An 18,279-nucleotide genomic window follows, 5' to 3' on the forward strand; every position below is an offset into this window, starting at 1 on the left:
CAAAGAGTATGGTCCCCACCCTGTTGTAGTGACCTTAGGGCTGTTGTCTATGAAACAGGAATGTCCGGGGGTATTGGCGGGCAGACGCATTATAAATAAACCCCAGAACACCACAAGCGACCATGATAAACCCCAGAACACTAAACAAGAAATTAAAAATAAATCCAGAACATTAAACAGCAAATTAAACATGTCTCCTAGGCCAATTGTAGATGTACTTTGTGCCTCGTGTCAAAAACACAATGACAAAAACATGGAGGACATTTTGTATGAGGCCCCTGAATATTTTAAAGGAGTTTTGAATATGAGCGATGGACATACATGTGTGGGCTACATATTCCAACCGGAGGATTCAATACCGGCACAGAAGGCCCAACACATCGAGAAGACGTGGTCGAGGAGGAATTCGGCACCCAGGACATACTGAGTAAAACATTGAAATCTGATCATTTCAACGCTTTAAATACAATTCTGAGCTAGACGATTTGCTGATGTACGAAGCGACCAGACATCTTTATACAGCCAGTTCTGAGGTAGAAACCACAGATCCTCACATAGAACAAGATAGGTTTCTCACAGCCTTTCACAGGGCTCTAAAATCCAGAGTGGTTCAGCTACACAAATGTATGGTTTGCTTTACTAAAGCGGCAATACAGTCAAGATCTATCCTTCTGGCATAGAACAATTCCCTGTTTGTTAAACAACAATCAGATTTTTTAAAATGCAAAAACAAGCTCTTAAAAACCCTTTATGTAACATGGATCCTTCCAGAATACCACAAGAACACACATGCTTAATTAACCAAATGAATGAGACAGGGCCAACATCACCCATAATTCTGACAGATGAAAACCTGTTATCGCAAATCCCAGCAGAACTCATATCCTTAATTTAATCAAATGAATGAGACAGGGCCGACAGATGAAAACCAGTTGTCGCAGATCCCGGTAGAACTCATATCCTTAATTAACCAAATTAATGAGAGCACAAGATCTTCACACCAGCCCACACACACACACACCACCTTTAACTCCCATGTCTGAGGAGTCTGAGCAACAATACAATGTTTTCGAGGAATTGGAAAATTGTGTAATAAATCAGTGGCAATGGTATTGATAGAAGTGTTCAGGTTGTGTACCGAAATAAATTCAGCAATACAGAGATTCGACAGTTATTTTAATTTCACATGGATGATTCAGGACCTTGATTATGTTGTTTTTTATGTGATCTTGGATACTCTGAGCGAACTTTTAGAGAGGGCAGCAGATTTAGCCGAACCTCGTGGTGTCTTACAGCTTGAAATTTGTGGAGATAACACTGTCTCTTGTTTTACCCAATGGCGCAGCAGATCTTGAACAATTTATAGCCCTGGTGGAATGACTTGTTCAATCTAATTTATCCATCATAGCTGATAGAACCCTCGAGCTCGTAGTGCAAATCGTACGTCAACCCCTGGGTGGAGCGGGTCAGAGAAGTAAACTTGATAGTCTCATGCAATCAGAAATTATAAACAATAAAAGGGCATATCTCATAAACGTTCACAATCCTGGTAATCAGTTTTGCTTTGCAATAGGCCTAGCACATTTACTCAACCCTGGATGTGCTGATCTAGAGGCTTTACAAAAGGCTAGGGAGCTCCCAAATGCCGTGGGTCTAGGTATACGGGATGCTGTGGCTTTCTAGTCAAATTTGCAAAAATTCTGAACATCAAGATTGTGGTTTTGTACCACAGTAGAGCTAATGCAGCTTCCTTGAAATTCCAGAACAAAGCACAACCTCATCCTCAGATTCTGTACTTGTATGTGCAAAACGCCCATTATTATGCTATTACCAACATCACAGCGTTTTTAGGAGTGTCCATCATGTCATACAGGCCACACCCGAAACGGGGGGCACTCTTGTCGTTATAACTGATTAGTATGTCTGGATGAAACATGTCCGATGCAACCCTTAAACCTAACACCTTGTGCGGATTGTCACCGCACATGTCGTTCGGCCTACTGCTACGAATAACACAAAATTGAAACATGGCACCTCAAGGCATGTAAATCTGTAAGCAGTTGTGACATCAACAAGAAATGTCCAAATGCCACTGCAATTACAACCTTAAAATAGACAGCCCTACACCTAATGTGTGTGGAATCATACATTGCCCAATCTGTAAAGGGCCTTTGAAAAGCAGTGTTATATACAGCCCTTGGCTGAATATTCAGAGAAATATGTGTTTTATGATTTTGAGACTAATCAGCAATCAGGGGTTATTTTGCCTATTTTTGTATCTACCATGACTTTCAAGGGTGAAAAGTGGTCGGCAGAGGGGCCCAATTGTGCACTACTCTTTCTAAAACCCTTCAGAAAACCCCAGTACAGAAACTTCACGTTTATAGCTCACAATCTTCTTTTGAACCCCGTGATACAACAAGGCGTTGCACCCAGTATCATAGTAAAATCTTGTGTTTTGTAGACCCCGCCTTCAACCAGAGATACATTGACAATTTAAGTTTCTTACCCATGAGATTGGCTCAAATGCCCGAGGACTTGGGTTTTGAAAACTCTGTGAAAGGTTGGTTCCCTCATTTCTTCACATCTGAGGAGAATCTACGTTATATTGGATCTTATCCCAGCCCCGAAATGTACGGTGTGATCAAATGTCTCCCAAAGAGCGAGAGATTCCTGAAATGGTATGAGACAGTATGTCATAGCACCTTTGATTTCCATAAAGAGATGGAGTCAAACTGTGACAACGATGTGGTTATACTTCATGAAGAATGCCTCAGATTCAGAGAAGAGGTAATCAAAGATGCCCCTGGGGTTGTACAACTATTGCATCGGCATGAATGAAAACCTATCGTACACACTTTTTACCCCCAGCATCTATAGCTATTCCATCTCCTGACAACTACCGACGCTGTTACGGATACAGGTATCCTGTGTGTGTGTGTGTATCCTGTGTTGTTTTCTCTCCTTCTCCCCTCACAGGTGCAAATCATCACTCCCCAATCAGTCAACAATCAATCACCAATCAGAAGACACACCTCCTCCTGTTTCCTACCCTATCACAGTTCCTTTCCCTTGGTTTAAAAACCCCATCAGTTGTTTGCTCTAGAGAGCAATCTCTCTGTAAATGCCATGTATGTAGATGTTTCACTCTTTATGTATTGAGCTATCTTTTGTTTGAGCACCTCCATAGCACTTTGTCATCACCTGTGAGTATTGTTTTGGTTATGGTGTTTGTTTGTTTGCTGGTGGGAAAAGGGGAAACCAAGACAAGTCGCCCATGGGCATACACTACCCGTAGGTGAACTTTGTTAAATACACTAGTTAGAACTGGGTGGACCACCCACTGTATTTTTTGTTAGTTAGCTGTTGTTAAAGTAGGCTAGTCTAGCTTAGGGGTGTTTTTGAATACTTATTGTTTCTTTCCTTGGGTCCAGCTCAGCCCCTTTTCCTGCTCCCCCCATTACCGTGTGTTTATTAATAAACCTTGAGTTTGACGGTAGATTTCAGTTGTCCTGGTTATTTCGTTCACACTTTTACTTTGTCACTATTAGAATTTGCATGAGTTATGTTCCGGGTCTCATTACCATCCCCCCTAGACTGTCGGGCCAAAAGGGATTCGTAACAGACGCCAATTCAAGTCATACTCTAGTGGGTCTATTCAATGGTTGGAGTACTTGGCCCAGAATAAAAACATTTTTATTCAACATGCTTTGAATAGTGGGGAGAAGGCGTTTGGGCCGTATCACGTAGATGGATACACACCGATTGACGGTGTTGAGACAGTGTGAGTACAACGGGTGTTTCTTCCACGGTTGTAAATCTTGCTTTGTGCCCCAGGCCATGTGTGTCCTAACCCAAAATACTTTTTGGGATATGTACCAGGAGTTCCAAGACAAATTGGACTCTTTACAGGCTACTTATGCGTTGAATGTGATGTGGGAGCATGAGTGGACCGAAGTCAAAAAGTCTGATCCTCATGTTCGAGCTTACCAATGCTTTGACATTACTGTATGTAGCGCAACCCGACGAGACAATAGGATATGTAGATTTTACATCCCTTTATCCTCATGTAATGAGTTCCTCCTGCTATCCTATGGGGCATCCTGAAATGATTCACTGTGACTTTTACTTACCCCAAAACTATTTTGGTCTGATCAAGGCAACTGTTTACCCGCCCCAGGGTTTGTTTCTGCCGGTGTTACCTTACAAGGGACCTCAAGGAAAACTTTTCTTTCCCCTTTGTCGCACCTGCAGCAAAAACAATGACCAGAAAATGTATTGTGATCATTCATATCAAGAAAGAGCCCTGACAGGTGTATGGGTCATAGTTGAATTCTCTAAGGTTCTAGAGAAAGGGTATTGTGTGGCCAAAATCTTTGAAGTGTGGAACTTTTCCAGGAAATCAGACACTCTTTTTTTAAAGAGTACATCAAGACATTCTTGAGATGCAAGCAAATGGCTTCAGGCTATCCTGCATCGGTCATAGATCAAGAGAGCAAAGACAAGTACATACAAGGTATACGTCTTGACCCTGACAGAATAGAGGTCAGCAAAGCCAAAATAAATCTGTCAATTGTACTTAAACTCGCTTTGGGGCAAACTTTCCCAGAGAAGCAATATGCTAACAACGTTGATCATTAAAGACCCCGAAGAATTTTTGGAATTAGTTTTTTCAGACCAATACAAAATTTCACATTGTTCATTCTTGAGTCAAGACATTGCCCTGGTGCAATGGAGACGTAACAAGAAGTGGGCTCTATCCCAGGGTAATGTAAATGTGTTTCTTGCAGCATTTACCAATGCCTATGGTCGACTTGAACTGTACACGCTCATGGAACAGTTGCAGAGGTGTGTTCTTTATCATGACACAGACTCTGTGGTCTATGTAAGCAAACCGGGTGATTGGAACCCCCTCTTAGCAACTATCTGGGTGGTTTAACAAGTGAACTCGAAGATGGTGACCATATCACAGAGTGGTCCTCCTGTGGTCCCAAAAGCTATGCTTTTAGGACTAAAGACAAGCACGTGGTGTTTTAAAGCCAAAGGCGTGACTCAACTATGAAAATGCCCCGCATGTAAACTTGGAATCAATCAAACGTTTGGTCGAGGGGTTCATAAACGACCGGAATAGTGAATTGGACATTTTGAGCTCCTACAAAAAGATTGTTAGGGATAAAAAGGGTTTCCATCTAAGGAATGCCCCACTTACTATAAGATTCAGGGTCGTCTATGACAAGAGACTGCTTTTACCTGACGGGACCACATTGCCCTTTGGTTACTGACTTAGGTTACAAGCCCCCCCCCCCATGTGTCTTAACACTTAAGATATAATGGCTGCTGTAGAAGGTTTTGACCCCAGGTTGCAACTACTGTTTTCGGCCTTAATCGCAGGCCCATCCAATAGTGGTAAAACTTGTTTTGTAAAAAGTATTTTAGAGAATTATTAATGTATTATCTCAGAAACCTGACAATATTGTGTGGTGTTATTCATGTTATCAACCTTTGTATGATGAGCTGTTGAAGAAAATAAAAATCAAGTTTGCTGAAGGAATACTCACATCCCTGCCTGAACTTTTACCACCTCATAAAAACAATATGCTGGTTTTGGACGATATGCTATTTGCAGGTAGCGAATATCCTGAAATTGCACGAGCTTTGACCCAATATACTCATAGAAACCTGTCCTTGCTTTACTTGGTGCAGAATGTGCTTCACCAAGGTAAAAATAGCCATACCATTAGTTTGAATGCCAATTACATGGTTTTGTTCAAAAACCCTAGAGACAAACTACAAATAAACACTCCAGCTCAGCAGATATAAAAAATCCTACTTTATGGAGAGCTATGAGGACGCTACCAATGCGCCATTTTCTTATTTAATCGTGGATTTAAAATCAGATACTCCAGAACACCTGAGGCTCTGAACCGGCTTGTTTCCGTGGGAGTGGCCGGCGGTTTACATTCCTAAAAAGTAACTGCTATGTCTCTGCGTTTAAAAAGAAACCTGCCCCTCTTGACAAACCTAGTTGGAGCTACACCTAAAGAATGGAGGGCCATCTTGGGTCACTGTTCTTCAGATCTCATATTATCCCTATGTGAGATTACTTTGAATCTTCTCAAAGGACGCATTCCACTCACTCTGACCCAATTTAAAAAAATTGAGACAAAAGACCGCGATCAAACTCTTTGCCAATAAAAGGGCCAGTCTTCAAAAGAAAATACATAAGATACAACAGTCTGGGGGTTTTCTTATACCTTTACTAAGTATAGCCGTGCCCTTCATCACCAGCCTTCTTGCTGCCAGATGTGGGGGTTGAACACAGTGTGATGACAAAAAATGTACTTGGTGCCTTAACAAGAGTTGGATAGATTTAAACAGCAATTACAGGGTCCTGAAAATATCAGACAAACAGTGGAAAATGATTTGGATATGGCCATGAAGGATATTTTGAACCCCTATAATAAGGTCCAGAAATACACCTCTTGCAAAGGTATTTGGCCTTGGTAAAACAAGGTGAGAGAGAGAGACCAATCATTTATCGCTTTCCCTACTGGACCCTTTAAAAGATGCCTAGAGAGCCAAGCCCCTGTAATGCCTGGACCGGCAATCTTACTGGTTGAATATCAAATGCCTGTTGATGATAGCGTTATGCATGACGTTGACACATGTTCCGGTATGTAACAGGAAAAACGTTAGATGCATTATGAACAAGATAAAAGACTCAAAGGGGGCTGCTACTTGGAATGACAAAGGAGAGTTTATCTTTCAGGGTGCTGTTGTCAAGGGTTCTCATAGGATGGACTTGGTTAAAAGTACCACAGCAGCCCACAAGGTTGCTGATGACAGAAGACCTCCCGGGTGGCTTCAGTTTCTTAAGGCCCTGGCAATCCTCAACATTCCCCTCTCGGGGGTACCAAACAATAAGCTTCGTCAACAGATTCAAACTTTAAAACAAAAACCTTCAACGAGCTACAGCACCACCAAAGATGTTCTAACAACCCCTCCCCCCTTTGAAAGGGCTGATGACTCATTTACACCCCTGAACGTCTCCGGACCTTTTCCTAATCATGATCTCTCAGGGTGGTTAGACTTTTGAATGACTAGGATTAAAATCAATACATTTTATTTGAAAAATGATACAATTTAACATTTGTGACATTCTTGAAACATTTGACGTGAGCATATGCCTTGATGACAGGGTCTGAAAGGACACATACTTGAACACTTTTTGTATTTTCTAACAAAACAATCTACAAAGCTATCATTACTTCTTAAATCATCATTATAAAGAGACATAACATCTTCAAAATAAACTTTACGGGCTCTTTGGCATAGGTAGAATACATAGTGTTGACCACATGTAGTGGAAAGGTTATCTTGTACTTGTTTGATGCTGTAGTAGATCTTTGATCTATTTTTGGTCAGAAACTGTTTAATAGATTTGGGGAAATGTGAAAATCCGGGGGGGAAAGCTGTAGGAATCAAAAAAAGTTGAGATTTTTCTTCCTCCTTCGTCTTCTAATGTCACAGCTAGCCAATGTATTTACCACATACACATGGACGCAGCGGTCTAAAGGCACTGCATCTCAGCGCAAGAGGTGTCACTACAGTCCTGTGTTTAGGATGGGTGTTGACAATTTCAAAAATCCCCAGCATAAAAAAAACACTTCAATGCAGGGTATGTAGCTCTCTGTCGGGACGGACGTCAGGTCCCTGCTTTCCAACTGCAATTTAATAACATACCTGTAGAATCTATTCCTGGCTACCGGGAGGCATCTAAAAGATCTCTCTCTTTACCTATTGTCAGAAATGATTTTGCAGAGGGTTACACATTCTATGCTTATCACCTGATGATGACACCTCAGGAAATCTGTCTGTGGTGTCCTAAGGTAACCTCAGTCAGGAAATCTGTTTTCGTACACCTTAAGCCTGTACAGTCAGCATGATTGTTTATGCATGCTCTGATTCACTCTTGGAAGTGAATGCCCGAAGACAAGTCTTAGTGGATTGTTATTAATCAAGAATCGTTGAGCAAAGACATGAATACCCAAGAGCTAGAAGATCTCATGAACCGCTAGATTGGAAAACAATTTTGTGGAGTGTGGGCTTGTGATGAATTACCTATTGAGAAATGACAGGAGCGACTATTGTAGTAATCATGGCCGAATACCGACTTGGCATGCAGGGCACTTGTCCAAGGGCTCTGACCTCCAGGGGGCCCCCATATTTTTTCTTAGTCATTCTCACTCAGATACTGTATCATATTAGCATGGCATAAGTCATTACAAAATGTGTAGAATTGCAGGACATTTGCTTTAAAATGCACTTTTCTTCTCTCTTCCACATGGCAAAGTGAGTAGAATTTCAAGAAATGTGTTATAAAATTGCAACGTTTTCTTTCTGCCCAATGGCAAAATAGCAGAAGTTGCAACATTTTCTTCACACACCATGGCAGAATGTGTAGACTTGCATTAAATTAACTTTAAAACAAAAAAAATGGCTCCATGTTTTGGGGGCCACTTACATGTTTTGTTGTGAGGTTTGGGGACCTCCAACTAAGTCTCGCTTAGGCCACCCAACATGCTACAGCCAGCCCTGTATTGTTTTACTGTAGTTATTAACTGGCTCACTTCAATTGAAAAAAGGTTGGTTTAAGGTTGGTGTGTGCTTCTGTGCAGAGTGCTGTTTTAAGTATTAAATATCATAGCCGGTAAAGCAGACAAATGTGTTATAATCTGAATGTCTTCTGCATCCCCATTATAATGATCAATATAAAACATGTTACAATACTGCAGTGAATCACAATAGGATTACATTTTGTAAGGCACCAGCAGTGTCACTCTTTGTGGTGAGATAAGTTGCTAACAGAAGTAAGCGATATTGGTCTGTGGTGGCACCATCATTCACATATTCTCTAGCACTGACACATAGGAACATAGAGAAAACATCCAGGTCACTGAGTATATCTTGATTACATTATCTTGGAAGTACTTTAATTGTAATAATTTGCCTCGTGCAGGAGGGGATGAAGTTACTGTGATGCATTTATTTACATAGAATTAAAAAAGTATTACTGTATTTACATATGTGTGCTAGCAGATACATTTTAAAAGAGAACTTTGCAAAATGTGCCAAAAACTTCAAATAGACATACGGTACTAGACAAAATGCTATACAAAGGGAAATGAAATGGTTTGTGAAATGTATAATGATTGGGTTGATTTCTGTAAAAATCAACGCCCTGATGGGAAACTCTGAGTTGAGTGACAATTTCCTGACTTCGCCATGCACCTGGATCAGAGCCTATTATTTTCAGATGATTGTATTTGACACTGGATTTGGTATTTACATATGTTTTGGAATGAACAGTACATGTGATGTCAGATGTATTTGTCTTTACAGTTAAGTTGCTGTTCACACGGCAGTATACCTCTCATCCACGCTGGTGGTCTGTGAGTAAATAGATCCTGTCCTCGAGGCTCTGAAGTCCCGGGGCAGGTAGTACTTCATGAACTGACACATCCTGCAGGGAGCCTTATTTATCAGTCTTATGACTTATATCAGTCTTATCAGCCTTCTAAACTTTTGCCCCACAAAAACATAGAGGATGGGATTCAGGCAGCTATGGGAGTAGGCCATGGCCTCTGATCTGTAGAGTGAGTCTGATGGCTTTGCTACTCTCACAGCTTGAGTAGACCTCACTTAACTCCAAGGCCTTGAAAAATGACGTCATGTTGTACGGAGTCCAGCAGCAGAAAAACACCACAACCACAATGAGAATGAGTCAGAAGGCTGCTCAGTACTCCATCCTCCAAAAAGCAGGCCATCAATCTGTGTAGCAGAACCCTATGATGACGAGGGGGATTAGCAGAACAAGTGTGTTCATTTTGAAAAGGGCAAAAAATCCCCAAGAGTGTCCATCATAGACAGGGTGACAATTTTCTTTCTCATTGTTTTTCTCCACTTTAAGAAACAGAACCTCAGGAAACGAGGCCCGGAATCGAGCCAGCCAGGTCACGACGACAGCGATGGCCCCATACTTACGTGTTCTGGCTCTCATGGCGTAAACAGCATGGACCTGTCCACACTCATCAGGGTGATGAAGAAGATGCCACTGTAGAAGCCAACGTGGTAGGTGCTGAGGACCACTTTGCACATGATGTCACCAAACACCCACTGGTGTCTAGCGTGGTGGGCCAAGAAAGGCAAGGAGCAGACCAGGAGCAGGTCAGCCAAGTCCAGGTTCAGGTGACACACGTCGGTCATGCTACGTAGTCTCACCCCCAGCAGCATGACCCACAGGACCAGAACGTTCCCCAGAAACCCCAGGGTGAAGAAGAGAGAGTACAGCACTGGCAGGAAGCTGGCTCCGTGTGCCTTGTACTTGCAAATGCCATCGTCATTGTTATTGTAGTCATATGTGGTACTTCAACTGCGTCTGCAAAATGTGTGCTGTAAAAGATCAGACGAGTAGAATGAACCAAGCAGCAATGATAAGAATGAACATTCTGAAAGACACAATCGGAAAGTTGTGCTTATTATCAAAATGTGGTCCACCAACAGCAATATGTCCAGTACAATGGAGTAAATGCACATAGTACTTTATTTCTATGAGAAACATTTCATTTTTTTAAAAACATGATTGGACGTTTGGGGCAGAAATATTGTAACACCAATTGCACTCTTTCCTCAAAATGAGTGTTTCTAAAAGTCAAGACATTTTAGACCTTAACTTACCCATATGCATAACTGGATGAGTTCTCATATGCATAACTGGATGAGTTCTCATATGCATAACTGGATGAGTTCTCATATGCATAACTGGATGAGTTCTCATATGAGTAACTGGATGAATTCCCATTCTCAACACTCACAGAGCTGAAGGGAATGGTTGTGGTGTTCCCCCTGAAATTCATTACCAGTGATTTGAGCTTCTCAATTACAGGCGCATGTATCAATGGCCCATTTTGTACAATATAACATATGACATTACATTATTTACAGCAATGATATAATTAGTATAAGTTATGAGAAATGTATTAATTGATGATACTATAAATATTCAAATTTGTAAAATAAAAAATATAAAGTCCCACCCTGCCGTGGTGTGAACAGGATATCCACTGAAATTGTTTTGATTATTCATTGTTAATTACAGGATTGCAATTCATTTTATGAAAGTTGCTTATAAAGTTAAGTAAAAAAATCTATATTTTTAAATAACTTGAATGTTATTAGGCTGAAGTCTGCAGAGACACTATGTTGAAGATTCAAGATACTGTACATCACTATGCACAGCAGAGTAACTTTTGCAAAGCATCCTGAAGCTAACCCTCACATACAGTAAGAATAATATACTCACTGTCAATCTGGGTTGAGTTGTCTGTCTGAGGGTTATACACTCTGGTGTGACAGTAGTTCTGGGGCCTGCAGGGACTCGTAACAAGGTGGGTTATTAAGGGAACCTACGTCTGCAGTTTATTTTCTCCAACAGATGTCTTTGGTGGGGGTGGTGTGGGGGTAAATGTGGCCAAACTTTACTGCTATGCTGAGAACAGATTTTAATCCAAACGGAATGCATTTGTACCTGCACATCCCTGTGCATCATGGATGCTTGGACCACTACATGAAGCTGGAGGAATCCATGCTGCAGGTTTAGTTTATGGAACACTGTAGACCTTTTTTAAGATCATGAATGTATTATCTTATTTGAACAGAGGAGTGTCGCTTCTCCCAAAGGCTTGATCTGTGCTGCAGACATGTTCACCACCAAGCAGGATATCCTGTAGATGATGCAAACTCATAGAGCTGCTCAAGCAACTAACTTTACTGCGAAGTGGTTAGCTGAAGACTGAACGCATTTTGCGTCATGACTGAGAGATGCATTAGTTCTAGCATCATTGCTAGCATTCAATTGTCTAAATATGGTGACTGCTGATATAATTCCTGTCTTTGAACAATTGAAATAAATTCCATGATGACTAGATTGATATGTGAGTTTTCTGGATCAAAACAACTAAGTAAACCTACTGTAAAGAAGATTTGAACCTACTGATGTAGCAGGATTGTTGTCTGTCTCATCTTTGAATTTAGCTTCTTCAACTGAATAAAATATATTGTGGAGCAAACTGGAGTATAGGGGTGTACAGCAGCAGCATAAAATGACAACACAATGCTGAACAAATATGTTTGAGCACAACAAAATTCACAGGTTGATTTATTGAGAAAACCCTCCAGAAAGGAACAAAAATACCTACTCAGCCAACAAAAGTTCAAAATAATCCAAAAGGTAAAATTCTTGCCTCGAAGTCCAAGTTCAAGTTAATACCAAAACACGTCCTCATTCACAGGACGGTCAAAATTCTACCCAAATAATATTTGGCCAGAAAATGTAGCCAATGAGTAGCCAGATAGCCACTGGCCATCCAATAGCAGTCCTCTGGCCACAACCCTGCCCCTGGTTGTGTTTTAATGTTATAACAAAAATGTGTGCATACAATAAGAATAAAAGTTGAGATAATCTCTATGCAAAACATGTTGATATTATGCTGTAGCAAACTTTTGTGCAGGCCTGTACTGTACATGAAATACATGCATGGGTAATCAAAACATAAACAGCCCATCACCCTTAAACAAATAGTCAGAGCTCATCAAAATACATTTAAAGTTCAATATTATACAGTTACACTTAATTTAAATGCAAGTCTGTGTTCAGAAGAATACTTCATTATTCCATACGAACAGAAATTGGTCTTCTGCTCAATGAAAATGTGTCAAACAGGTTTTCAGCAGTGGAAGTATTGTCTGTCAGCAGTACAATCACACAGCTGTGTTAGAAGTCTCGTTTTCTGATCCTCTGCTGCTCACCATTGCATGTTTGCTGAGCTTCTTACACAGCGGATATCTAGAGAGCACAGTGCCCAAACACTTTCTGAATTTCTCTCCTACAAAAGCGTAGATGACTGGGTTGACACAGCAGTGAGCCAGAGCTATGGTCTCTGTCACCTCCATAGCTTTATCAAGCTGTGTTGAAGCCTCACAGCTATTCCCAATGTCAAACATCTGAAGGGTCTGGAGGAAAACCACAATGTTGTAAGGGACCCAGGAGACTACAAACACACCCACGATGGCGAATATCAGTTTCATGGCCCTGTCTTTTTTGGAGTTCCTTAACCTCTGTAGTACAGTGAGAATACTGATGTAACAAAAGACCACTATGGGCAGACATAGGACGAGCCCCACTCCGTTTTCACCAAAGTTCCGTAACAACTTCCATGTCTTCTCTGTGTTCTCTGGGTAAATCCGCTGGCAACTTGAACCACTGTCCTCGTCATCCTCCCACACTTCTGCTGCGAAGATAGCTTCAGGGAGAGCAGCGCCGATGGAGGCTACCCAGACGATGATGCTCGCCAGCGCTCCGTAGCGCAGCGTCCTGGCCCTCATGGCGGCCACGGCGTGAACGATGGCCAGGTAGCGATCCACACTCATCAGGGTCACAAACAGGATGCTGCTGTAGAAGCCCACCTGGTAGACACCAGCCATGATCTTACACGGACTGTTCCCTTCAAACTCATGACCCTGGGCGTGGTAGGCCCAGAGAGGCAGAGAGAGGGCGAGGAGCAGGTCAGATAGGGCTAGGTTCAGCAGACAGATGTCTGTCATTGTCTTCAGTTTCATGTACTTGAGGAGGACCCAGAGCACCAGACTGTTGCCTGTCAGACCCAGGGTGAACACCAGGTAGAAGAGAATGGGCTGGTAGTTGGACCCTTGGGTTAGACTGGTGCCAGTGCTACAGGGGCTGCCATTGTAGTCATCGCCACTGTAATCATCTGTGCTAGTGGCCTCGGTTGTATTCATCTTACTGAGGAAAAAAGGATGGCGTGAATTGCTAGTTAACAATTAATGCTGTATTGTGTGCATCCCATTGTATTAGCCCTAGTAGTAATTTAATAGGATCTCTATGTTATAAACCCTCAAAGTTCCAGAATGGGGTTAAAATGGCAGCCATATTGGTCAAGGAGACATCAGTCTAATTGGAATGAATGGCAGTAGAGGCATAATCCTGATTTTACATATGTGGAAATGTGATATCAGAAACGCATGTTCTAGGCATGTGATATTAGAAATGTGTAATATATATATTGTCAACCTAAAATATGAACATATGTACATCACTGGGGCCGAGCTCCCTGCCATCCAGGACCTCAATATGAGGCAATGTGAAAGGAAGGCCCAGAAAATTGTTAGACTCCAGCCACCCAAGCCATAGACTCTTCTCTCTCCTTTCGGCACACCAAGTGGTACCGGAGCAACAAGTCTGACACCAACAGGCTCCGGAACAGCTTCTATCCCACAAGCAATAAGTCTGCTAAATAGCTAACAAAATGGCTACACAGACTATTTGCATTGACTCTTTTATTTTATTTACATTTTTGCACTGACTCTACACACTCACTCACACACACTCACACTGACCCTCCAACACAAGCACACACAACCTTTGCTCACACACACATATAACACGCACACACATTCATACCCACTCTACACACATGCACACACACTCACATAAAATCATCATATACACTACTCTGTTTATCATATATCCTGATGCCTAGTCACCTTACCCCGATACATACATGTATGTACCACTACCACTCCAGTATACCTGCACATTGTATACTGTATATGGTATTGGCTCTGACCCTGTATATAGCTTACTTACTTTCTCGTGTTCTTCTTATTTCTATTTCTAGTGTGTTTTTGTTCTACTTTACTTCATGTTATAGTACTACTGGTATCGATTACTGCGTTGTTGGGAAATAGCTTGCAAGAAAGGCATTTCACTGTACTTGTGCACGTGACAATAAAACTTGAAACAGTTTTTGTTTTCTTGGAAAGCTAGGAGTGCTATTATATGATACCATATCCGTACTTGATGCATGTACAACTTGTCACATTTACAACTTGTCTAAGTCCTATCATTAACTGATATCAGCCAGTGTATGGCTGTGGATTGACTGCATTGTTTGAATGGAATTTGAAAAATGTATGGAATCATTCCTCTAAAACTGTCTGGCTAGCTAGCTAACAAACAAACAAACATACAGTGCAGAAACATTCTTCAAATTCAATATTTTACACAATACCTTATCCCCCCTGACCAAAATGACTGATTTTATCCCATTATTATCTGAATGGTTACCTGCACACTGCCGAGATTATAAAATCATATGTTACTTCAAATATTAATTTGTCACTCATCCCCCTACTTACACCATTATGGCATCGTACTTGTATTACTTAATACTTTAGCAACATGTAATCTATCAGTTTCCATGGTAACTGTGTTTTAACTAATGATTATTTAAAATAAATTACAATGCTTTCAAATGAATCACAGTGTCACACCCTGACCTGAGAGAGCCTTTTTATGTCTCGATTTTGGTTTGGTCAGGGTGTGATTTGGGTGGGCATTCTATGTTTTGTTTTCTATGTTTCTTGATTTCTATGTTTTGGCCGGGTATGGTTCTCAATCAATCAATCAGCTGTCTATCGTTGTCTCTGATTGGGAATCATACTTAGGTAGCCCTTTTTCCTTCCTTTCAGTGTGGGTAGTTAACTTTGTTTGTGAAACTTAGCCCTGTAAGCTTCACGGTTGTTTTGTTGGCGACATTTTAATATAAAATAAAATAAAATGTACGCTCACCACGCTGCACTTTGGTCCACTCCCAATGACACCCGTGACACAGAGTGTAATGATAAACTTTAAAACATTATGATGACTGATATGAAGAGAAATGTGTCATTCGAAACAACCTGTGGGAATTAACCTACTCTACATACTTGATGGAGATTACAAAGAAACAGCCCCTTATAATACATCTTCGGAAATCTTATGTCGTACAACAAGGCATTTATTACTGTCGTTGTCAAGGTTATGTAAGCTGAAGACTGACATTTTTTTGGTTCAAAGAACAACAGCTACAAAGCCTTGACACACTCATTGTTAATTTGAAAAGTTATTACCCCGTAGGGCCATATTAATGTACTAATACAATGTGTTCTTTAAAAAATATATATATTTTAAAATTAAACATAACATTTTCAAAACCATACTTTTTCCCTCAGAATGTATGTATTGACAGATCCCCAAAAAATGATTCAAGCACAGAACTGTAAATGGATCTAAAGACTATTTCTACATGCTCTTTAATCCTAACCAGAATCAAACCACAACCCATATTATCTCATACATCACCAACCACCACCACCTGCTAAATACTGACACCCCCTATTGACAGACCCCATTTTGTAGTTCCTGTGAGGCTAACACCCCTTCAGACGGTCTGTGCCTGCGTGCATATTTGTTGGCTGTATGTCTATAAGCAGGTTATGATGAAGTGAAAATGTATGTTATTTACCCCAATCTCTTCTTTTCTGATGTACAGATTGAATGCTGTAACCCTCCCTCTGGTGATAACGTGTGTGCTGGTTGAAACAGTCTGGCCGGGAAACTACTCTTAGGTTTTGTCTACTCTATTCTTTTGTACCAATGATTGCAACTTTTTTCTAGTAAGGTGTGCTCTAGATAACTATTTTCTTTGCATTGCTGCATTGAGCAGGCTGAGGTGTGAATGTGGGTTTCCTGTAATGGCCCTCTAACTAAATGTCTGGGAATGAGTGTGGGTGAGGGAAACATCACCAAACATACAGATATCTGTCACGCATGTAGATGCTGCTTTGAACTGCTTTTCAGATGGAAAGATAGAAATGAAAAATGAATAGAGTACATAACATTTTAAAAGGTGCATTCTGTAACATTCATACATGGAAGTAGTCCTTGTGTGGGTTATGTCTGTAGTAGTAGAAGGAGGTTGAGGTTTAGAGAGGTAGGCTGGTAACCGAACGGTTGCCGGTTTGAATCTCAGGGCTGATGGGGAAATCTGGTGGGAGTGTGCCAGCAACCACAAAGTTGCTGACATCAGAACCTCATGTGCCGCCTGTTGCCGTTGTGCCCTTGAGCAAGTCACTTAATCTTTTACACGATTCAATGGCACTGCTCTGGGCTTTTTCCAGCCTCTTGTGCTTATCTTACAATAGTTTGCTTCCATATTGGATGAGATTTGACTATATGTGTTTCCTAGAAAGTTCTACAAAGCTATTTATGTAGAACTTTCTGGCACACTCCCACCAGATTTCCCCATCAGCCCTGAGATTCAAACCGGCAACCGTTCGGTTACCAGCCTACCTCTCTAAACCTCAACCTCCTTCTACTACTACAGACATAACCCACACAAGGACTACGAGAAGTAGCTGGCCGTTTACTTCCTTGACACTTCTGAGTCTCACTTACTTATTTCATGTAAGCTATGTCAAGGCTATGTTCCTGTGTTGTTTTGGTGTGAAGTGATGTCTCTCTGTGCATGTAGACCAAGCTGAATAAGTCAACATCAAGTAAAAGGTACAGGGGGGATATGTCACCAAACAAGACTTTATTGATATTTTCTAAATGCCCGTTACATACAGAATACCGTATACCATTAACAAACTGTCAAAAGTGTGGTTTGAAATAAAAAAGAAACATGTTATTGAAAAAAATGAATAGCATAGCTATTTTCAGGTCTATCCAGAGATGTTCAATCTGGTTCAAGTCCGGGTTCTGGCTGGGCCACTGATGGACATTCAGAGACTTGTCCTGAAGCCACGCCTGCATTTTCTTGGCTGTGTACTTGGGGTTGTTGTCCTGTTGGAAGGTGAACCTTTGCCCCAGTCTGAGGTCCTGAGCGCTCTGGAGCAGGTTCTCATCAAGGATCTCTCTGTACTCCGTTCATCTTTCCCTTGATCCTGACCAGTCTCCCAGTCTCTGCCACTGAAAAACATCCCCACAGCATGATGCCGCCACTACCATGTTTCACTGTAGGAATGGTGCCAGGTTTCCTGAATGCTTGGCATTCAGGTCAAATAATTAAATCTTGGATTCATCAGACCAGAGAATGTTGTTTCTCATGGTCTGAGAGTCTGTCATGTGCCTTTTACTGAGGAGTGGCTTCTGTCTGGCCACTCTACCATAAAGGCCTGATTGGCAGAGTGCTGTAGAGATGGTTGTCCTTCTGGAAGGTTCTTCCATCTCCACATAGGAACTCTGGAGCTCTGTCAGAGTGACAATCGGATTCTTGGTCACCAAAGACCAAGGCCCTTCTCCCTCGATTGCTCAGTTTGGCCGGGTGGTCAGCTCTAGGAAGAGTCTTGGTGGTTCCAAAGTTCTTCTATTTAAGA

General features: G+C 41.4%; 1 protein-coding gene across 1 annotated transcript; it reads right to left on the reverse strand.

Moving 5' to 3' along the window:
* Nucleotides 1–8,720: 8,720 nt before the first annotated feature.
* Nucleotides 8,721–16,567, reverse strand: LOC110512703 (C-C chemokine receptor type 4-like). The gene is made up of 4 exons (XM_021592920.2): nt 16,425–16,567; nt 11,363–13,861; nt 10,738–10,905; nt 8,721–10,452 (listed from the first exon to the last, which is right to left on the reverse strand). The coding sequence occupies exon 2, from the start codon at nt 13,855–13,857 to the stop codon at nt 12,820–12,822; it is 1,038 nt and encodes a 345-aa protein (XP_021448595.1). The 5' UTR covers nt 13,858–13,861; nt 16,425–16,567; the 3' UTR covers nt 8,721–10,452; nt 10,738–10,905; nt 11,363–12,819.
* Between the last annotated feature and the right edge of the window lie 1,712 nt (nt 16,568–18,279).

This window comes from Oncorhynchus mykiss, chromosome 3, assembly GCF_013265735.2.
Source record: "Oncorhynchus mykiss isolate Arlee chromosome 3, USDA_OmykA_1.1, whole genome shotgun sequence".
Classification (NCBI taxonomy): Eukaryota; Metazoa; Chordata; class Actinopteri; order Salmoniformes; family Salmonidae; genus Oncorhynchus; species Oncorhynchus mykiss.